We start from the raw sequence: 20,764 nt of genomic DNA, 5'->3' as shown, positions 1-20,764 counted from the left end.
ATAAATATTTAAGAAAAAAATGATACTCTGACAAAAATGTTATTCTAAATTCATCCTTTAATAATCTCGAGCTAAAAATTTAACCCACAAAAATTGGAGCAAAAAGACTGTTTTTGAGTTAAAACCTAAATTTTCTGGGTTAAAAATTTTAGGTTTTAATTCAATGGTTGAAGATGGTCTAAGGAGAGGGGTATCCATTTTTTCAAAAAATGGGAATTAGTTGTGAAACCCACTCCACATCGAATTTTAACAATCCGAATCATCTATTTTTGTAAGTCTTGATTCATAGATCATCCTTAAAAAAATTCAATTTAATCAGAAACCGTTTGTTTAATTATAACAATGAAATTTCAATGTTTCTTAGAGAACAAAATGTTCGTTAATTTCTTTGAGCTCAATTAGATGCCTTAATATTTCCAATTTGGCTAATATTTTGTAAGGATGATCTATTATGTGCAACTTGAAAAATAGATAGTTCAGATAGTTAAACTTCAAAGTAATGTTGACCGCACAACTAATTTCTATTTTTATAAAAATAAAAAAATAAAAATATCTTCCTTTAAAGGCTTCGTACATGTGTGTATGTCAGTTAATTGAAGCAGAGTTCTAGCTTCTTATAATCGGTTGATCAAGACGATGAAGGACCCAGCGTAACTTAAAATGCCGTATCGAAAATACAGATGATGGCAAAATTTGAGAATATAACACAAACCCCCAAATGAAAACTTTGTTCGGGGTTGCATGGACCAGGACTCAGAGAAGCCACAACAACCTTATAACTTGGATCAAGTAACAAGAACCAAGTGTGGTCGGTCGGTGGTCCACTTACTTCTCCACTAACAAAATGCATATATTAATATAACGAAGCACCATGACTGGATTCTGTACAAAGAAAAAAGCTGCAAATAGTGGCGAATTACCAGACTCCTAAGCGTGGTGTGGCTAATCCTCATATGGATAAGGAATTATTTTGTCTCCAACGTCTATACAAGTGTGTACAATTAGTTTTTTCTTTTTCAAAAATATGGTCACTATCAGATCATTTAGAATTACGATCTAATGATAATTCTCTTCACTTATAAATGAAAGGTCTTAGGCTCAATCTCGTTAAAGACGAATTTGAAACACAATACTATTAGCCCATTGTGAGATTAAGCGTACCCTCCATCTTTTTAATGTAGATACTATCGTCTCTTAAAAATAAAAATTAAAAAATTTAAAAAAAAACAGATATAGTCACCACCAAGAATAATCATCCACCAAAGGACGAAAGGAAAGGACCAATAACTGTGTTGTACTTTCTTTGAATCATGAGGTACATTAATTTAAAGTGATTTAGTGCTACACCACGTTTCAATTTAATATTATATCGATACAAAATTGTTACAGTAACATTGTATTGGTAAATCACGACATCACAGTAGTGATGACTATGTTCACTATATGTTGCTCCTGAGAATCTGAGAATCAGCGATACGTTTCGTAACATGTTTAGTTATGAGTACTCAAATTATTTCAATTCCTGACTTAATACACGAGTATTTGAATTATTATGATTTCTTACTCTATAATCAAATACTTGAAATACTAATAATTCAATTGATTAGAGGATAGTTGATCTTGTAACCATCGATTTGCTCTCATATTCTATTTTGTGAGTTAAAAAAAAAAAAAAGATTTAAACTTAAGTGTAAAAATCGAGCATAATATTGTGATCAACTAATCTAACTCGAATATCTATTATTTTATAGTACTATATTGTTTCCACCAAAAAATATCATCCACCAAGGCGAAAATATGACCAAGAAGATTCCTTTTGAACCAGAAAGGCATTATATGAACAAAGATGGATAGCTTTTAGGGCGTGAAGAGAGAGAGTGTTTTTATTTCATTTTCAACTCTCAAGTCTCAACCACGTTATGCCAAACCCCCCACTCGGAATATACTGCTTTCGACTTTTTGCCTTTTTTTGGGTTCGAAGGCTCTCGTGAGTGAATAACAAATCTTGTGAGTGTAATTTATGTCAGGAGAAGAAGTTATATGTTACAAATAATTATTACAGTTTTGTCACTGTAGTTTTTCGTGTCAAATAAATGGATATGTGTGTAAATTCTTGTCAACTTGTCCTTATTTCATTGATATAGAACACCAATTACAGTCTACCCATGTTATATGAGTTGTTTTCCTATCTTATGTTACCCGTTTTCTGTGGCAGAGCTCATACGAACTGCAATAATAGTGTTAGTTTCTGTATTGTTTTTATATTCCATCTCTTTCCTAGCAAGAAGCCAAACTTCCATTCTATTTCATGGTCAGAACTTATCCTCCAACAGCCTTCACGGGTTGTCTGCAGGGTCCTTTTCACAGTTCTTATGTTTATTTTATTTTTATTTTTTGGACTTTATCATCCATCCAAAACACTTGAAGTAGGAAATAATTAGGAGGGGATTGGTTTATGTTGAGCGTATGAATTCAACATAAAGAAAAAAGAGACTTTGTACGTACTTATAAGTAATTGAGTTATTTTTTATGTTGCTAATTAGTTTTATGGTGAAACCTTAACTTTCTTCATAGTATTAGAGTAGGTTGTCCCTCGTAAAAAGTGCAATAGTCACACGTGCTTCACGTTACTCTGTTTGCATTGTCCACGTGTTAGACTTGAAAACTCGCTACATGTGAGGGGGCGTGTTAAGAGTATGAATCTCATATCAGAAAAGAAGGGACCTTGTATATGCTTATAAGTAATTGACCTACTCTCCATTAACAATTATTTTTATGGTAAAACTCAACTTTCTTCAGTTTACATTTAATACAACGTTACAATATTTTCAACCTTCTCAAGTGATGCATAGCAATGTGCAGCTGCAACTTATCCTGTTTTATACGTTTTAACTACATTATGTGTAAAATCTTGTTGTGTGGCATGAAAGTTTCAACATAAGTTTTTTCCTCACATCGAAATTAAAATCATGAAATTACAGAAATGTAGACATTTGATGAACCTTAACAAATGAAAACATGTAACACAAATGTCCAAACCATGATTCATATAATATATACACACAGACGGTTTGTTCCATTGTTCAACTACAAATGCAATAGACACCAATATACATGTTACCTTTTTTAATTACAAATTCATTCATACGTTATAATATAATAGGGTAAATTAATGTGGGGGCCACGAGTTTGAGACCCGTGAATCCACGAAGTGGGTCGGCACTGGCAATCCAATCCTTGTCTGTCTGGACACTAGGCTCAAGTATGAGGAGTGAAAGCGACGAGATCACGAGATTGGATGAATATATGCAAACTTCAAGAAGGTGCATCAAGAGTGGGATCCACTAACCACTTTCCTATGCAATAATAATTCAAGGCTCAAAACCACAAATATCCTTAAAATGTCACAGGCTCATGAGTTACAAAATCTAGGAAGTTAAATTGTTAATTTGTGCCTAATAAACTACTAAACTAGGGGTGAAAATGATATTTACATATGTGTGTGTGTGTATGATTATAAACAATATTTATTATTCTCACCATATTCTCAACCATATTACGAGAGGAGAAATTTAAACTCAAAACGTAATTGATCAAAAAAGAATTAGTGTCTTGTTCACCAAGACAATTAATTCATTAACATTGATTACTTCTGACGTCTAGATTAAATTTCCAAATTTGGAGCACCTTGTTGAGTGAATCCCACATTAGATAAAAAAGAGATCTTGCATGTGATTGATTATAAGAGATTGGGTTACTCCCCGTATTGCCAATTAGTTTTATAGTAGAACCTTAATTTTTTTCGTGGTATCAGGGCCAAATTGTCTCATGTGTGAAACCCAATAGCCATATATGTTCCATGTCACCCGATTTGTGTTGTTTAAGTGTTAGGCTTGAAAATTTAGCACACGTGAGATTTAGGTAAATTATTACGTTTTATGGAAATGATATCTAAGTGAGAATTCAAAAATATAAGTATCATTGATATTTTTCCAATAGAATATTGTATTAACTTTTTTTATGGAAATGATATCTAGTGACAATTCAAGAATATTAGTAAATTAGTTTATATCTTGGTGTACCTACTTAAGTATTGTGTTTTGACAATTACATATATAATAAGGAGTAGGTAAATTATTTTAGTTTACCTACTTATAAATAAATAATGCAGTAAGTAAATTACTTTAGTAGGTAAATCAATTTATATGAAAAATGATTCCATTGAACAATGCTAGATTGTTGGAAAATTAAAAACAAATACTAAAAAAAATCATTAGCATGATTAATTTGTTTCTAATGCCTTGATTGGAGTCAAAATTCAAGTGTGAGTGAGAAATAATTTAGAAGGAATGTGGCATAAGTTGTCAATCATTTGTAATAGTAAGTTACTTTTATTCTCACGTGGCAGTTTATTTGAATTTTGAGTTTTTGTTGGATGTTTATGGTGAGTTTTTTCTAAAAAAAATATGAGTTTTTGTTTTTTTTTTTTTAATATGAGTTTTAAGGGCCTATTTGTAATGAACCCTTAATATAATCACTTGTTATAATTATAGAAGACTTAATAGATTTTGGAGAATAGACTTGCTCATGATCATGATCACGGTAATTTTTTAATATATTTTGGAGAATAAATTATTCGTGCAAGAAACGAACTTAACAAGTGATGAAGTCATTTTTCTCCAAGTTTAAAAAGAGAGACTGTTATAACCGTTGTTCTTTATTGGTGGTAATGTAAAAGATAAAGATCATCAAAATAAATAATATTAAATACATAAAATGCAACTGAAGTTTCATTTGGTGATTTGTTTTCTACGATAAGAAAAGAAAACGGTCCAATAGCAGAATAATCATGCTAACTTTTCACAACAGAACCATAACCCTATAAATACCCCCCATTGATTTTATACTCCGCAACAACCAAAACAAATTCCAAGCTGCCTTTTATCTACAATGGAGCTGTTGGGGAGGAGTCCTATGAAAACCCAAGTAAAACGTCAAATCATCTCTCTCTCTCCCTCTCTTTTATTTCATTTTCCTGCATTTTCTCACCAACCAAACATCAATTTATTATGCATTTTCTCTTCAAATTTAAGTAACTCGTCTTTTCTTTTTCATTTTTTGCACTATCCTCTTTGCATTCTAGCCGTTGGATTGAATAAATCAACGGAAAATTGAATGACAAAATTAAGGAAGGGAGTGTGTAAATCACTTTTGATAACAAAAACTTAAACAAAAATGCTAATGAGATTTTTTTTTTTTCCTTCTATTTTCCTAATTGTTTCTTAATTTCTCAGGTGATTATTAAACTAGTGCTAGTGGTACTTGTTGTGGTGGCCATGCTAAGAGGGGCTGAGAGCAGAAGGGCAAAGGGCAAAATATTTGAATCGTTTGAGTACACTGCAATGAACTGCAGAGCTCACAGTGCTTCGCTGACTGATTTTGGAGGAGTTGGAGATGGAAAGACATCAAACACAAAGGCTTTTCATGCCGCCGTCAGTCAGCTGAGCCAGTATGAAACACAGGGCGGTGCTCAGCTCTTTGTTCCGGCAGGGAAGTGGCTGACGGGGAGCTTCAACCTCACCAGCCACTTCACTCTCTATCTCCACAAGGATGCTGTTCTCCTCGCTTCTCAAGTCTCTCTCTCTCTCTCTCTTAATTTTTTTCTTTCTTCTCAAACATGCATATACACACATATTTCCCATTTGTGCATTTTAATCATGTTGAAACTATTTGTGATAAAGGGACTTAACAACAAAAAGATTAGATTTTCTTTTGTTACAACTTACATTAGAGGGATTTGGATGTTGGCTTAAATTATACAAGACTTCGACTAAAACAACACTATCTGGAGTTTAAGGTTTAGGGCTTTAGTTTAAAGGCGTGGGCAAGCGTAGACGCGTTGGTTAGAGCAAGTGTATTCTTTCTTGGGCATCCGAGTTTAAATACTTTTTCACAATAATTCTGATTAGTTTCAAGTAGAATATTATTTGTATAAAAAAAGATTTAGAATTTTAAGTTTATCAAAAAAAGAAGGGTCCCGATTTTGAGCTCCTCTTTTGGCTAATATATTACAATTTTTTTTCAGTCACGGAGTTGAGTATTAAAATTACTAACTTGCGAAAAAAAAAAAAAGTGTTATAGGTTTTAGATTTAGTATTAACTATCCTAAAATGACGTAGTTTTAGACGTAAGCACAGAATAATCTCCAAAAATTCCAAAATTATGTAATGAATTCTGTTGGTTTGGTTTACTAACTCAAATAATGAAATATGTCTTAGGACATTAATGAATGGCCTGTGCTCAAAGCCCTCCCATCTTACGGTCGAGGAAGAGATGCGGCAGCTGGAAGGTACACCAGTCTCATATGGGGAACAAATCTCACTGATGTCGTTGTTACAGGTAACCTAATTTATGTGATTCAATTCAATTCTAGATAGTTGCGGGATGTGAGTAGCTAGTCGACTAAATGCGTTACGCATATATCGATTAGCTAGGCATGACATCCCCAACCATCGTAATTATTTTATTCGAATAAATGACTAAATTTATTGAGGTCCTTTGCTCGTTAGGTGACAATGGCACAATTGATGGGCAGGGTGAGTTCTGGTGGCAACAGTTCCACAAGAAGAAGCTAAAATACACCCGCCCTTACCTGATCGAAGTCATGTTCTCAACCGATGTCCAAATCTCAAACCTAACTCTCCTAAATTCTCCATCATGGAATGTCCATCCTGTTTATAGCAGGTAACCAAACATGCCTACCCACCAAAAGAAACTTTTTGTGATACATTTTATTAATTGTCGGCCAAGCGCATCTAAGTGGCCTACCAGCTGTTGATGCATTGTGAAATCAACTTGCATCAATAGTTGACTGTCACTTGTGAGCATGTACGAGTTCAGCCACATGGCACTCAATCATCGGCCTGATTAGTGTTTTCAAAGTTTTTAAGGTTATCTTATGATTAAGATTTTGAAATTATGCAGTAATATTCTCGTGAAAGGGATTACTATTATAGCTCCAATTTCATCTCCAAACACAGACGGTATCAACCCAGGTTAGTCAACTGTAACATCATCTGCAGACCTTGTCATATTCAATGGTTCCCCTCTCCACCGAAATTTAAATCTCGCTTTTCGTGGTTTAGATTAAATTATATTTACTTTAGCCACAACAGTACTAGACTTTTACTCTTTTCAACTGAATCATTAAGTGGCCAAATTATGCCTAATGGGGTCCAATTAAGTACATAATTATCATTAAAAATATACTAATTCATTAATATTTTGGCAATTTCAAATGCAGATTCTTGCACCAATACAAGAATTGAAGACTGCTACATAGTCTCTGGGGATGATTGTGTAGCTGTTAAGAGCGGTTGGGATGAGTACGGAATTGCATTTGGAATGCCTACAAAACAACTAGTAGTCCGACGTCTCACATGCATTTCGCCCTACAGCGCCACCATTGCCCTAGGCAGTGAAATGTCCGGCGGGATCCAAGACGTCCGAGCTGAAGACATAGTGGCCATCCATACCGAATCGGGTGTCCGGATCAAGACCGCCGTAGGGCGAGGAGGGTACGTGAAAGACATATACGCGAGGAGATTCACCATGCACACAATGAAATGGGCGTTTTGGATGACCGGCAATTACGGGTCACATGCTGATGACAAATATGATAAAAATGCACTGCCTGAGATCAAAAATATTAACTACATGGACATGGTGGCCGATAATGTCACAATGGCTGCAAGGTTAGAAGGCATTGCGGACCACCCGTTTACCGGGATTTGCATCTCGAATGTGACGATTGGACTGGCGGTGAAGGCGAAGAAGCAGCCATGGACGTGCACCGACATTGAGGGGATCACGAGCGGCGTGACTCCTCGCCCTTGTGATCTGCTGCCGGATCAGGGTGCTGAGAAAGCCAAAGCTTGTGATTTTCCTGCAGATGATCTGCCGATTGACCGGGTAGAGCTCAAACAGTGTACATATAGGATGAGCTCTCTGTAAACAATCCTAAGATCGTGTACCATTACTATGTTTTTCAGTCTTCTGTTAAAAGCTAAACTATCAGACCGCCATAAAACTTTGCCATGTTTTCCCTCCAGCAATATTTCCGTTACATGAACTCGGAAGTGAAATGATTGCCGCATACCCTCTTTCTTCTTCGACGCACCCCTGTTTAGTTTTGTCCCCCGATTCTCCTTTCTTTTGTTCAATGCAAATGCTAAAAATAAACATAGGTGTAGAGGAGAAAAAATGTGTGCGGAAACCACTTCCCCTTCGTAAAAGAAAAGGGCCTGTCAAACTTTCGGTAACTTATCTTGGTAACAAATATGAACACTATCCGAAATTTCAGATGCCATTGACAGTAGTTTCTAAGCAAGCATTTTATTAGATTTTCCCAAGAAAGCAGAGCACGGAATTGTCTCGTAGGAGTCTTAACAACGGAAACAAACTTGAAGGCAAAACAAAATACACAGAATCAAAGATTTTTCATTACAAACATCCACATTCAGACCTAGCATTCTAAACAGATATAACTGCAACACCGTCGGGCCTTACAACGGTGCTGGGTGATAGTCCTCATCGGATTATAAGCTGCTAACCAGCACAAACCTGCACCAATGAGCGATTGGAACTCTAGAGAATCACAGATTAGTAGATTACACCGACTAGGCAGCCTTGAGATTCAGCTATTGCAATCAGTTTTGAGATTAGTTTCTAAGAGTATACAACAGATTATATCATGATCCTCATTGAATTGGATCTGGATTGAACCTTACGGACTCTCTCCAGATGAGCTCCTTGATGTTCTCTTCAGTAAACGAGGGTTGCTCAAAATCAAAATTGAAAGGCATTGGGCAGACAGGCTCCTCGTTGATATCATGAAGAGGCGCCAAGTATGGGTGGGAAAGAGCCTCATCAACTACAAAGTACCGGAGAGAAAAACAACCGTCAATGCAATTAACAAAGAAGAAAATTATCAGGAAGTAAAATGGCTCCAGTTGACCTATTAATAAGTTCTGTGACAAAAGTTACTGCAGAATTCCGTATTTGAGAATTACAAAACATGCACTGCAGTTTCTTGAATTAAATATCACAACATGTTTCCGCCAAAAGACACAAGAATACTAACTGGTAAGTTCCAGTTCATTGGAATCCTGCAGAACTCTGAGATCCTTAATATCATTTATGTCATAACTAAACTGGTTGAAGTGCAACACAATAGCGAAGTATACCTGTAATGCGCCTGTTTGGGTCAAAGATAAGCATCTTCTCCAGCAAATCTATAGAGCTAGGAGACATATTAGGAAACCCAAGCGAGAAGCTCCGCTTTGGGTACTGAGGTAGTTGTCGAACATATCTTCGAGCATTATCACTTCGTAAAAATCCAAGGCTGGAGTCATCAGGTGAGCCTAAGAGCTGTTGGACACAAAAGGAAAACATTGCACCAGTTGGCCAAGATCATTTGAAAGATTATTATTATGAAACGTGTTCATTGTCTATTTCTCACCCATAAATATAGAGACTAATCTTATTAGAAATTCATTATTAATATTAGTCAGAGAATCAGTACTGTTTATGCACCGTCTGCCTTGAAACTCGAAACATAACCAAATGTAAATCAGATGGAACCTCTTCCGCATGTTAAGTGGAAAAAAGGTTTTTGGAGATTTCTCGTTAAAAGTAGACATGTTAGTAATGTAGAAATCAGCAAGAAACCTAGAAACCATATACCTCTGTTATGAGTCCCAGCTGATGTACATAATCTCTGCCAGGGAATAGGGGTTTTCTGGTCATGATTTCACCTAGAATGCAACCTACAGACCATATATCAATTGCTGCTGTGTACTCCGAACAATTAAGCAGCAATTCTGGTGCACGGTACCAACGAGTAACAACATACTCAGTCATGAAATCAGTTTCGGATGTTGTCCTGGCAAGACCAAAATCTCCAATCTTAAGGTCACAATTTGCATTCATGAACAAATTGCTGGGCTTTAAATCACGATGCAAAACACCAGCTGAATGTACATATTTGAGCCCTCGTAACAATTGATACAGAAAGTACTGCAAAGGTGGAATTTAAACATATTAGTGAGACCTCAGGCGTGTAAAACAGAAATCATGATCATGAGAATGGTTGATAATCAAGGTTAAAATGCAGAGAATTTTTCTTAACTAGCTACAAGTAACAATTTCTATATTATAGTCATTCCGAATATGAAAGGTTCAGAACACTTGCAATGAAATGTAGATCCATCTTTCAAGTTCCCACAAAAGAATAAAAGAAACATGCCATCTCATTGATCAACAGGTTAACAAAGCAAAGGAACCTTGTTTTTAAGTTGAGAAGATCATTTCTCACAATTTATTATCAAGCTATAGAAAGATGGAGTGTGTGTACATATAAAACTGAGTGGTGAAAGGGAGTGTGTACCATATTCATTAGTTGCTTAATTCAACCTACATCAGTGACAAGCATGTATTGCCATCACCAGTAACCTAACAAATAGAATCTGGAATCCAACTATGGAATCTTGGTTGTTTAAACAAACAAACAAAAAAGGAATTAATGTCAACAGCTTATAACCCTCCTGATGATGCTCATTTATACGTACTACAAGAACATTTATTTATATTCAAATGGCATTGCAAACAAAATATAAATCAAGAGAAAAAGTTTTTAAAAAAAAAAAATCCTTTCCATGGGATGCTCAACAATACTAACTACAAGAATCAAATGGCTAGCAAGTATAACATAAACAGATTGACCAAAAAAAAGTAAAACAAAAATTAAGAAAAGAAGGCCAACCCGACAATGATCATCATTCAAAGGTTGGTTGGACCGTATAATCTGATGAAGATCAGTGTCCATTAATTCATAAACAATGTAGACATCATTGAAGTTCTCCTTCTGTGGAGGCCGTATGATGTCTTTGATGGCAATAACCTGCAGAACAAACTAACTTGTAAGCTGTTGACTCCAGAAACACATGAAACATTCTCAAGTTTTTGATCAATATATGTGCAAACAGGGAGAACTGAGTCCATGGGAGATTTCATTTAGGTGCTAAAGACAGGGCTTATTGCAGTAAAACATTTCCCAAACACGAAAAAAACAATTATTTAGATGCTAAAGGAAGTGTTTTACTGCATACTATAGCTAAAATTCTTTACGCGTATGTTCAAGAAAAAACAATTAATTTAAGGGGCCAAACAAAAAATATCTGCAAGCCCTGTTACATAGGATGTACATAAATGATATAAGAGCTCCTCATGGAACATGAACAGCAAAAGGTCACAAAAAAAATTACATTTTCATGATCCATGTGCCGAAGAAGTTTAATTTCTCGTAAAGTCCTTTTGGCATCTATTCTGTTGTCAAATGCATTACCAATCTTCTTAATGGCTACCTCCTCATGAGTCTCAGCGTTGACAGCAGCACTGGATGCAACAAGAAAAATCATCTACTTTCAAATTTGTTATAACAGCATACGATGTAAGTCAAATGAATAGAAAACAAAATTCTTATTGATAAACATCCTTCACCCGACCAAAACTAAAGATTGCCTGAGACACACTACTTCACTAAGCCACTATAAGATTGAGACATATACCACGAATAAGTCAATTTCAGTAACTGAAAGAAGGGGCAAGGAGAGACGAAAAACGATATGGGTGGAATTTGCAAGGAAGGATTTCAATTAGAGATGGAATGAATATTGGAGCTATGAGTAGGCTCATAGGCAAAAACATTCACGTTGACAACCCAAAATAACATGGAATACAACTTCACGTGGTTGATCCTGATTTTCTAGGATAATGGCTTAGTTGAGCGCAGCAGAGCGTATATCTTGTGGACTAAAATTTCCACCCAAAGGATACATAGCACATCACTAAACCCAGCTTAGAGACACAAATCAACAACTTCAAAATCTCATTTAGATCACACAGAAATATGAATAAAACTCAATTACTGTACACAAGCAAACTGACTAAGCTTCCATACACCCTAAGTTCTTTCTGATTACATACACAAAATTCCCCAACCAACAAAACCTCCCTACCACAAAATACCGAAATCGCACTAACTCTACAAGAAAACAAAACCCACAAAAACAATCTCTAACAAACGCAAATAAATATCCATAGTAAAATCTCAAAAATACCAAAATCCACATATGCTTAGATTAAAATTTCGATCAGAGTCAGAAAGTGCTTTTCCCGCTTCTTGAACCAAACTAACTCAAATCAATTTTCGATCAAAAATCGATACTTCCAAAGCAAACCCAATAAAGAATTCAAGCAAAAGCAATCAAACCATCAAAAGCAAATCCAAAGATAACAAATTTAAACTGAAAGCTCAAAACCCAGAAAAGATTCAATCTTACCAGACGATACCATAAGCACCTCTGCCGACGGGCCGAAGAGGCGGGACGTACTTCCTGGAAACTTCAAAGATGTTGCCATAGACATTGTACTGAACGTAGCGTCCGCCGTGGGTCAGCACCCCTCTGATGTTGTGGTCACCTGCTGAAGCAGAGCTCGAGTCCATGGTCAGCCCGGGGGGTCCGAATCCGAAACGGGTGGAAACCCAGATAGGATTTCGGGTCTAGAAAGGTGAGCAAGAGAGAGAGAGAGAGAGAGAGTTGTGGAGGAGAGCTGCTGCTAACGTGAAGTTTGGAAAGGTTTTAACATTGTTTTGGGGTGGTTTTTGGGGAAATTCCAGAGAAATGGAGGCTGGAGAGAGAGAGCGAGGGAGGCGGTTATGACCTGGAGAAACTTGGGTGACCCGTGAAGAAACAAAATGGACCTTTTACTTTTCTTTTTTGTGAGGTTTTGGTGTGGCGTCTGTGATTTTCTGGGATGACCATCATTTTTCCTACTTTTTCTTTGTTTAGATCAAAAGTAGGTGAAATTTTTCATTACGACGAGAACACACATGCTACGTCACGTATTTTTATATAGATTGTGAAAATTTTATTTTTTAAATTATTAATTTTTAACACACATATCCTACTATTTGTATATTAACACATGGTATCACACTGAAAAATTTCTTCAAAAATATAATCAAAATTTAAATGGCGTGTTAGGTTTTGAACTTTTGAGAATCAATCTTGGGAATAGTCAGAACTCAGAAGTCTTCTCGTGTAGTGTAGAAGAATTTTCGTTTACATTTTGGGGTTTTTTCTTTCCACCACCAAAAGTTACCTTGACCCCCAATGTTCTTGTTTTGAAAAATGTAAAAAAAAAAAAAAAAAAATAATAATAATAATAATAATAATACTAATAAAAACGTATGGCTCTTGAATCGCATTCTTATGTTGGGGCATATTATTGGCTGTGATAGGGATAGAGTTAATTGTGATTGAGCAGGGATATTAAATGTGATAGTAGTGATTAGGTTGTAATGCATGATGTAACTGGAAAAGCATGCATGATGTAATTGGAAAAGCATACCCTTTGAAAAAAGGGGCATCGAAAGGTGGTGGGTGGGGGTTGGAATATGCAATGTTGATAGCGATATCGTGCACTATGGAAAAGGAAAGTCTTGCTTTCACATTGCAACTTGGTCTTGGTCCTAGGCTGCTTGGTTGCTTAATGCTTGACAGGCTATTAATTTAATTGAAAAGAAAGAGGTCTTTTTTTTCTTTTTTTTTTTTAACAAACAATATTATTTTATTAAGGGGATAGAAAGTGGATTAAGTCTCATAATAGACTAACAATAATATAGTTCAAATTCGTCTTTAGCGAGAATCAAACTTAAGGGCCCATTTGGAATTGTTGTACTTTTTCAATAAATTGTTTTTGATGCGCTTTAAGAAGAATCAACTGCAAAATAAAGTTTAATAAATTGTAGTTGTAAAAATGTTGTGAGTATGAAAAGCAATGTAAAAACAATGTCTAAAATGATAAATAATGTCATTTTTTAATTTAATGAGCTTATTACACGAATTAAAAATATTATAAAGGCTCAACTTTGCATTTTATTAAAACAACTCACATACTGCTTTTAAAAGTTGTTGCCTGGAAGCCATTGCTTTTAAACTACGCAGTATATTTTAGTTTTACCACACTTTTTTCCTGCTTAACTTTAAAGTGAAGTAGCTTTAAGTAAAAAAAAAGCAATAACAAACTAAGCCTAAGACCTCTCCACTTACCAGTGAAAAGGAATATCATTAGACTATAGTATTTAGTGGCAAAAGAAAGAGATTACTCTCTGCTCTGCTTAATGGAAACGCAAATGATTCAACCTAAACCTTCGAGTCTTTTGAGTCTTGTCTGGGGCAAGCAATATCATATATACAAACTATATTCAGTCATTGACTGTGGGGAGGAAAATTCTTCGACGAATCGTATAGACAAACTATCTTCAGTCATTGAAGGGCACCCTAAACTTGCAATGCCCACTGGAAATTCTGGAATATCATACAAAGGACACATTGTGTTAACATCGTCCGATGGCAAAACGCACACCAAAGTCATGTCCATAAAAGTTCAACACATCAAATACCTGTTTGCCACACCGAGAGAGAAACTTCCTGCTGGTAATCATCCGCGGCGCAAGCTAGACATCAAAAGTTTGCTAGAGAAGTAACTTTGGTAGTTCTTACAACCAAGTAGGAAACATAGTTTCCCCTACTGAACCCTTTCATATATCATAGCAACGCGGTCGAATAGCAGGCAATCACGATTTCAAACCAAACCCTTTCATATATCATTAGCAATCCATAGTACACCATTACACTTATACAAGCCAGTACAATAATAATATAACTACGATAACTCACTACATACTGATTACAACACACCATACAAGATGGTATACTTACAAAAAACAGAAAACATAAAGCCCCATACCTAAAACCATCTTTATAAGTAAGAGATGTTAGCTTTGCTAAGATCATTTTCATCTCACAAACTGACCTTCCACATTTCCCATCAGCATCCGGTCTGAGACTGCTCCACCTGATCTTAGTTTGGAAAGCAATGTGTCACGCCCGGCTAACAGGATTTGGAAAAATCCATCAACTTCCTTTGTAAGAAGATCGAGCCCTTGGGAGAGTTTCTGTGCCTTCCTGTCTAAGTCTGAAATAGAATTCTTGAATGCATTCCCTTCAGCAAGGTCAACGCCATCTTGGATCTTGGGATACATTTCCTTGACAGTATCATCAACTGCTTCCAGCTCTTTCAGTACCATGACTCTTCCACTAGAAAATACATTTCTAATTTCCCCATTTACAATACCCTGTAAATCGTTAAACGCTTGAGCCCACAAATATGTATCAGCGACATTCAAATCTAACAACTTCTTTGCAGAACCAGAAAAGGCAGCAGCAAAGACACTGCAAACAGATACTGTCAACACCTTCACTCCATACATAGCACGCATCAAAAGTTTCCCTTTGGCTGAGTTCTTAACTTTTGGCAGATCAAGGGATTCCACAAGCTTATCTAAAATGGTGCTACAGTTCTCAACTCTAGGGTTTTTTGAACTAATATGATGCCTCCAGCCATCAAGTGAGGAACGGGCCCGAATAAATTGGTCTGAAGTAGTTGAATCCAAATTATGCAAGACGCACTGAAGATAAAGATGTCCCTGGTTTAAACGTGAGATCTCAGAGCTAAAAGCAATGCATACATCAAGCAACTTCACACTGATGTCCAAGTACACATCAATCCATTTCTCGTCCCAGTTACTAACAGGGAGATCAATTTCAGCTATGAGGGATTTTATGTCATTATGAGTTCCACAAAGAGACTCCATAGCTAATTTCATCCATGACAAGCTGAGGACATCATCCTTGTCTTTTGGGTTAAGCTTTCTTAGCCTCCCAGCCAATGTTTCCTCAAACGTGTTCAACAGTCCAACAAGCCTTGGAGACAGTTGGGAACCCTTTGGTGCAATCATCTTAAAAGGATTTCCAAAATGGAAGAATGGTCGGTGTGGTTCCTGTGGACGACTCATTATTGTGTATTTACTGCAAGAAGAAGAAAATGTAATCACATATCGTATGGGAAATCAACCTCAAAAGGCATCCAAAACCAAAAGTGGGGAAGACATAAACATGATGAGACATCACATTGTAAATCAGCCTCATCAAGTCCTCCAGGGAACATGTTAGAGTAAAAGGCCACATAAACATTGCAAAATTAGGTCTCTTTGGAAGCCGATTGTCAACCTCCATCCATAGTGATGTATTGCAAATTGCAAGACTGCTCACTACATGTGCTCTAGTCATCCCGGAGATGACAGCAGGAGACACAATGATTTTAACAAACATATAACGCAACCTTCCACCTGATTCCAGGCAGAAGAATAACAAAATTATGTTAACAACCAACTAGGCAGTAATCACCGAAAACATATCCCTAATTGAGTTGACAAGATCAGCTGCAAATAAATAAACCCAAATACACAAGTACTCTCTGTTCATTCTTCCATTTAACAGCATGCCATTTCAACAGTTTAAACAAAACTTGACATATGCCCGATCAGTAAATTAGCACTCGTCAAGCAACTTTCCTAATAAACTTAGCTGAGTTTCGCTTATATACAAAATAACAAGCTATGACCCCCTCCCCCAAACCACAAACAAATAAATCCTCTGTCTTATGCTTCTCTTTACAGAAAGATGAAAAACAGTTAAGCTCAACCTTAGGTGAAATTCTGTGTTCCACCGATAGAACCAAATTACAACAAAGATCTGTATGAAATGAAGATAAAAATTAGTTATACATGCTTTCCTACCTATTTTCTCATTTTCTGCCATTTCATACGGTACCAAACGGGCGGTGAACAATTACCCAAATTGAAAATCCTACCCATACCTAATTAAAAACAAAACCCCCAAATTTCTACCACAAGTTTTTAATTTTCAAGTCACAGACTTCAATACCATAAATTATAAGCTTCTAAAACAAAATTGAACAAAAATTAAAGCTAACCCAATCAAATCACATGCATATACAAGATTTTACATATCAGATATACAAGCATATACAAACAACAAATACATACACAAAAATTAAAAATTTAACATTTCTAGGCATAGATCACTCACCTAACCGTTAGATCTTCAGAAATCTACACCGATCTTTGAGAAATTGGAAACCAAAAACCCTAAACCTAAAGTCAATCTAAGCGAAACAAGAATTGAAAAAACGGAAATTTTAAAGCCTTTTACCCTAATTATACTATAAACACATCACAAGAGAGAGGTAGAGAGAGGTAGAGAGGGGGTCCGCACCTGATTCAGAGGAGAAATCGAGAAATTTCGATGAAAGTTTCGAGCGTCGGCGACTCGGCTTTTGGGGTCTTCGTTGAAAATGTGAGGCTGCTGAGAAGCTGCTGTATACAAGTGGGTGAGTGACAGTGATAGGCTCACCCGAGGATGTACGGGGATAGGGCCACGTGGTAGTGGGTGATATTTCCGTTGAGGTTCGAAGACCTTCGGTAGTTATGCTGGGGTTGCACGTAGTGTACTGTTGTCTCTCTATTAATGGACGGTTTTGATTGTTCTTTGTGCACGAAACGCGGCCGGGTTATGTGGTTGTGATCACGAGAAGAACGGTCTTGATTGATAATTGGCTGAGGGTGGGATTTGTTTTGGGCCTTTGGGCTTCGGCCCGCCAGATCGTTTTTTTTTTTTGGTCAAACGATATATTTTGTTAGATTAATCAACAACAGAGTTTAAACTCACGCTGTCATGCAAGGGCTGAACATCTTTCCACCAGATCGTTAAGGGAAAAAGAATGGGAAGTGACTTTTCCATTTCCATGCACATTTTCCACTTGTACATGATTACTTTTTATGTTTTCATTAAATAAATCAAATTACGAAAATAAATAGATGTATACCAAAAGGGTAATGCTAAGTAGGTTAAATTTAAAAACTAAATGACATATCATTAATTAAAAAAAATAAGTACATTAATCAACAATTAAGTAATAATCTAGAGCTCGTTTGGATGTGCTTTTAAAATGACTGAAAGCGTTTTTGGTGAAAATATTTTTGGAAACAATCCTTAGTAAAATTGTTAGTAAATCCTAGAAAAGCACTTAAAGTGCTTCCTGGAAGAAGCATATAACTGGAGCTTCTTGTAAAAAGCACTTAAAGTGCTTTTGGAACCTAAAAATATTTTTTCTAAAAGCGCTTTCAGTTATTTTAAAAGCACATCCAAACGGGCACCTAATCTTCAGTTTCTATGTCATTTAGTTTACAAAGCCTACACATATTTAATCTCCCTCTCATTACCCATACAAAAATCATTTCATAAAATGAAAAGCTTTTATAATGTTTAAAACTAGGGATTTTTTTTTTTTTTTTTTTTTGGGATACGGGTGTTACTAACACTCGGAAGGGAAGAAAAGAACACATGACCTCAAATGTATGAGTAACCCCTTGAGTTACAAACCTCTTATAATCTACATATGTCATTTAGCATAAGCTTTACATATTCCAAATTTTGATTTATGATACAGAGAAACTTGTAAGTTATTATCACTCGTGGGGTAATAATTGTACAATGGTGATGAGGCTCGCGATGGTGAAAAAACTATGATGTGTGCAACTTATTATGAAAGATGAATCCTGGTACAAAAAGTATTAATTTGGGTCTTTAATGGATGAGGAGGAGTTCTTTCACAATTCAATTCGTGGCCGATTCATAGAACTTTGGCTTATGATCGGAATTGTTAGATTGTGTAAATCACTCATTAAAAGTCACCTTTGCCAAAAAAAAAAAAAATCATTAAAATATGAGATCATTCAGTCATTAACCTATGTAAAAACAAATAGAGGGATTAAGTAAAAACATTATGAACCCTCCATTTATTTTTTACAGTTGATTGACTAAAAGATTTTAGTTTCAATTATTTTTTGTAGAAATAATCTTTACATACTGATTTATAATATAAACAGTTTCATTTATAAACATAAAATTCTGTAAATTGATGACGAACTGTTCCTCAATCTTAAGGATCCAAACTGGTCTCCATCGGTCCAAAATTGGCAAGAAATTGTAGTTCAAATGGTCAAAAGCATTTATCTTTACAACCTTCATATCTCACTACCATTTGTATTAAGAAAATTGTGTCGTCCTAAATCCGAAGAAATATTTGTATAATGTAATAGTATCATAAGGCTAATATAACCAAGGTTTTTGATAATATTTCTTAGAAACAAGCGATGTTAGGAATGAGAGAACTAAGACAAATCTCTCATCTAATCCTGAGAGGCATAGATAAACGTTCTTAAATACTTGAGTCTCGAGTTCTAGTGTTTGTGGGTGCCTACAACGTGCAAATTACTGTTAGATCAAAAAATGTGATTGGTGCTTCTAAATAAAGAACCATTGAGTCAACAATTGTATTTGTAAATGAACCCCGTCGATAGTTAATCTAACAAAGTGTATCGTTTGAAGAAAAAAACCAATTGTATTAGAAAAGATTTGATAGGATTTTTACCACCTGCAAAAGTAGAAATAAAAAAACTTAAAAGTATTTGCAAGAGAACAAGATAGTTGTAGTATAAACGGCTTAATTGAATGAATAATTTGTGTAAAATCCAAATCTTAATTAATTATTTGAAAACAAAGTTTAGAAAAGATTGATTTTGTGACTTAAAATAATAAAAACGAATTTAATTATAAAAAAAAAAACAAATTAAGAAACCAACTAGATAATAATTTAAAGAAAATCAATTAGTAAAAGCACTAGGGTTCCACCATCACCTTAACAATCCTACGTAATTTTCCCAATCACTTATGAATTACCCATGCATATTTTGAAGGTTAGGTTTTCCACAAGAAAATAATTGCTTGGTGAGAAAATGTGAAACTTTGACATGAATAAGCTGAGAGACTCACGAACGTCCTCCAAATGGAATTACTCCAAAATTCATCCATTTGATCACGTTTTGCCCCAAAGGAAGTCAAAAATCATATATTGAAAATACACTTCAAAATATCAAAATTCTTCCAATATAATAACCAAACTAAACTAAAATTAGATAAAATATACAGCATAATATCGACTCATCAAGATTCATTCACATCAATGGAGGACCTATATTAGCAAAAGCAGATGCTTCACATGTGAAAATATTTAAAAGAAAAACACTGAGGACAAATAACCATGGTAGAGTAAAAGATAAGAAATTGAGCTGATCAATCAGCAAAATCACCATTCAATTAGCTGATTCACCCTTCAAAGTGCGCACTTGTAGAAATATGAAAGGGAAAACAAATTTAGGAGATTTAGGTTTGCCAAGTTGGTTAAAACAGTACGCTTCACATTTTAATCTGAATTTGAACGTCAATATTTGTAGTTTTGATGAATCTAGTATGATAATCTTATTGTTCGTCCAAAAATGTAATTCCAGTGATGACCTGCCAAGTAAAATACTAGCAAAAACAACTGAGATTAATCACATGTAAGTATTTCGCCACAAGGTCAAAATAGTGTGATTGGCTTCTTCCCTCAAAGTTATAACCCTCTTCCCATCAATATTTTAGTTTAAAATATTGCCTAAAATTTTTAAAAAGTAATTGATGAATATTTTAGTCGACAATTGTAGGCTAGCTTTGGCCCCAGCCGCACACGCCTTTTTTTGACAAAATCTCATGCCACAGGTCAAAATTTTCAGCTTCTACCCAACGCAAACAAATGCATTGAAAAGGTCTTAAAATGCTACAAATAAATAATTACCAAAATATAAACACTAGCAAAAAGACAAAGGGGTCCCTCT

The 20,764-nt window shown here is 35.4% G+C and overlaps 2 protein-coding genes and 1 pseudogene across 5 annotated transcripts; 1 reads left to right on the top strand and 2 right to left on the bottom strand.

Moving 5' to 3' along the window:
- The first annotated feature begins 4,832 nt into the window (after window positions 1–4,832).
- Window positions 4,833–8,155, top strand: LOC103941345 (probable polygalacturonase). Of its 2 annotated transcripts, none has more exons than XM_009351537.3 (6): window positions 4,833–4,986; window positions 5,295–5,633; window positions 6,279–6,399; window positions 6,570–6,744; window positions 6,985–7,055; window positions 7,304–8,155. In XM_009351537.3, the coding sequence occupies exons 1-6, from the start codon at window positions 4,951–4,953 to the stop codon at window positions 8,011–8,013; spliced, it is 1,452 nt and encodes a 483-aa protein (XP_009349812.2). In that variant the 5' UTR covers window positions 4,833–4,950; the 3' UTR covers window positions 8,014–8,155. The 2 variants fall into 2 exon arrangements, with proteins under 2 accessions (XP_009349812.2, XP_048421934.1); XM_048565977.1 differs by having other exon boundaries at window positions 4,852–5,001.
- Window positions 8,156–8,669: 514 nt separating this feature from the next.
- On the bottom strand, window positions 8,670–12,629 carry LOC103941344 (annotated as a pseudogene).
- Window positions 12,630–14,707: 2,078 nt separating this feature from the next.
- Window positions 14,708–17,420, bottom strand: LOC103941342 (protein BPS1, chloroplastic). 3 transcript variants are annotated; one of them, XM_009351533.3, is made up of 2 exons: window positions 17,265–17,420; window positions 14,708–15,995 (listed from the first exon to the last, which is right to left on the bottom strand). In XM_009351533.3, exon 2 carries the CDS (start codon window positions 15,980–15,982, stop codon window positions 14,924–14,926), a length of 1,059 nt encoding a protein of 352 aa, XP_009349808.2. In that variant the 5' UTR covers window positions 15,983–15,995; window positions 17,265–17,420; the 3' UTR covers window positions 14,708–14,923. The 3 variants fall into 3 exon arrangements, with proteins under 3 accessions (XP_009349808.2, XP_009349809.2, XP_009349810.2); XM_009351534.3 differs by lacking the exon at window positions 17,265–17,420 and adding an exon at window positions 17,079–17,243; XM_009351535.3 differs by lacking the exon at window positions 17,265–17,420 and adding an exon at window positions 16,197–16,315.
- Window positions 17,421–20,764: the final 3,344 nt, after the last annotated feature.

The sequence above is a fragment of a genome, unplaced genomic scaffold (assembly GCF_019419815.1).
Source record: "Pyrus x bretschneideri cultivar Hongxiangsu unplaced genomic scaffold, Pyrus_bretschneideri_v1 Contig40, whole genome shotgun sequence".
Lineage (NCBI taxonomy): Eukaryota > Viridiplantae > Streptophyta > Magnoliopsida > Rosales > Rosaceae > Pyrus > Pyrus x bretschneideri.
This window is presented reverse-complemented; position numbering and strand designations above follow the sequence as displayed.

Coding starts and splice junctions, on each gene's coding strand:
- LOC103941345 (XM_048565977.1), top strand. CDS start 4,951: ATGGAGCTGTTGGGGAGGAGTCCTATGAAAACCCAAGTAAAACGTCAA. Junction 6,400..6,569: donor CACTGATGTCGTTGTTACAG/GTAACCTAATTT, acceptor TTTGCTCGTTAG/GTGACAATGGCACAATTGAT. Junction 6,745..6,984: donor GTCCATCCTGTTTATAGCAG/GTAACCAAACAT, acceptor GAAATTATGCAG/TAATATTCTCGTGAAAGGGA.
- LOC103941342 (XM_009351533.3), bottom strand. CDS start 15,982: ATGAGTCGTCCACAGGAACCACACCGACCATTCTTCCATTTTGGAAAT.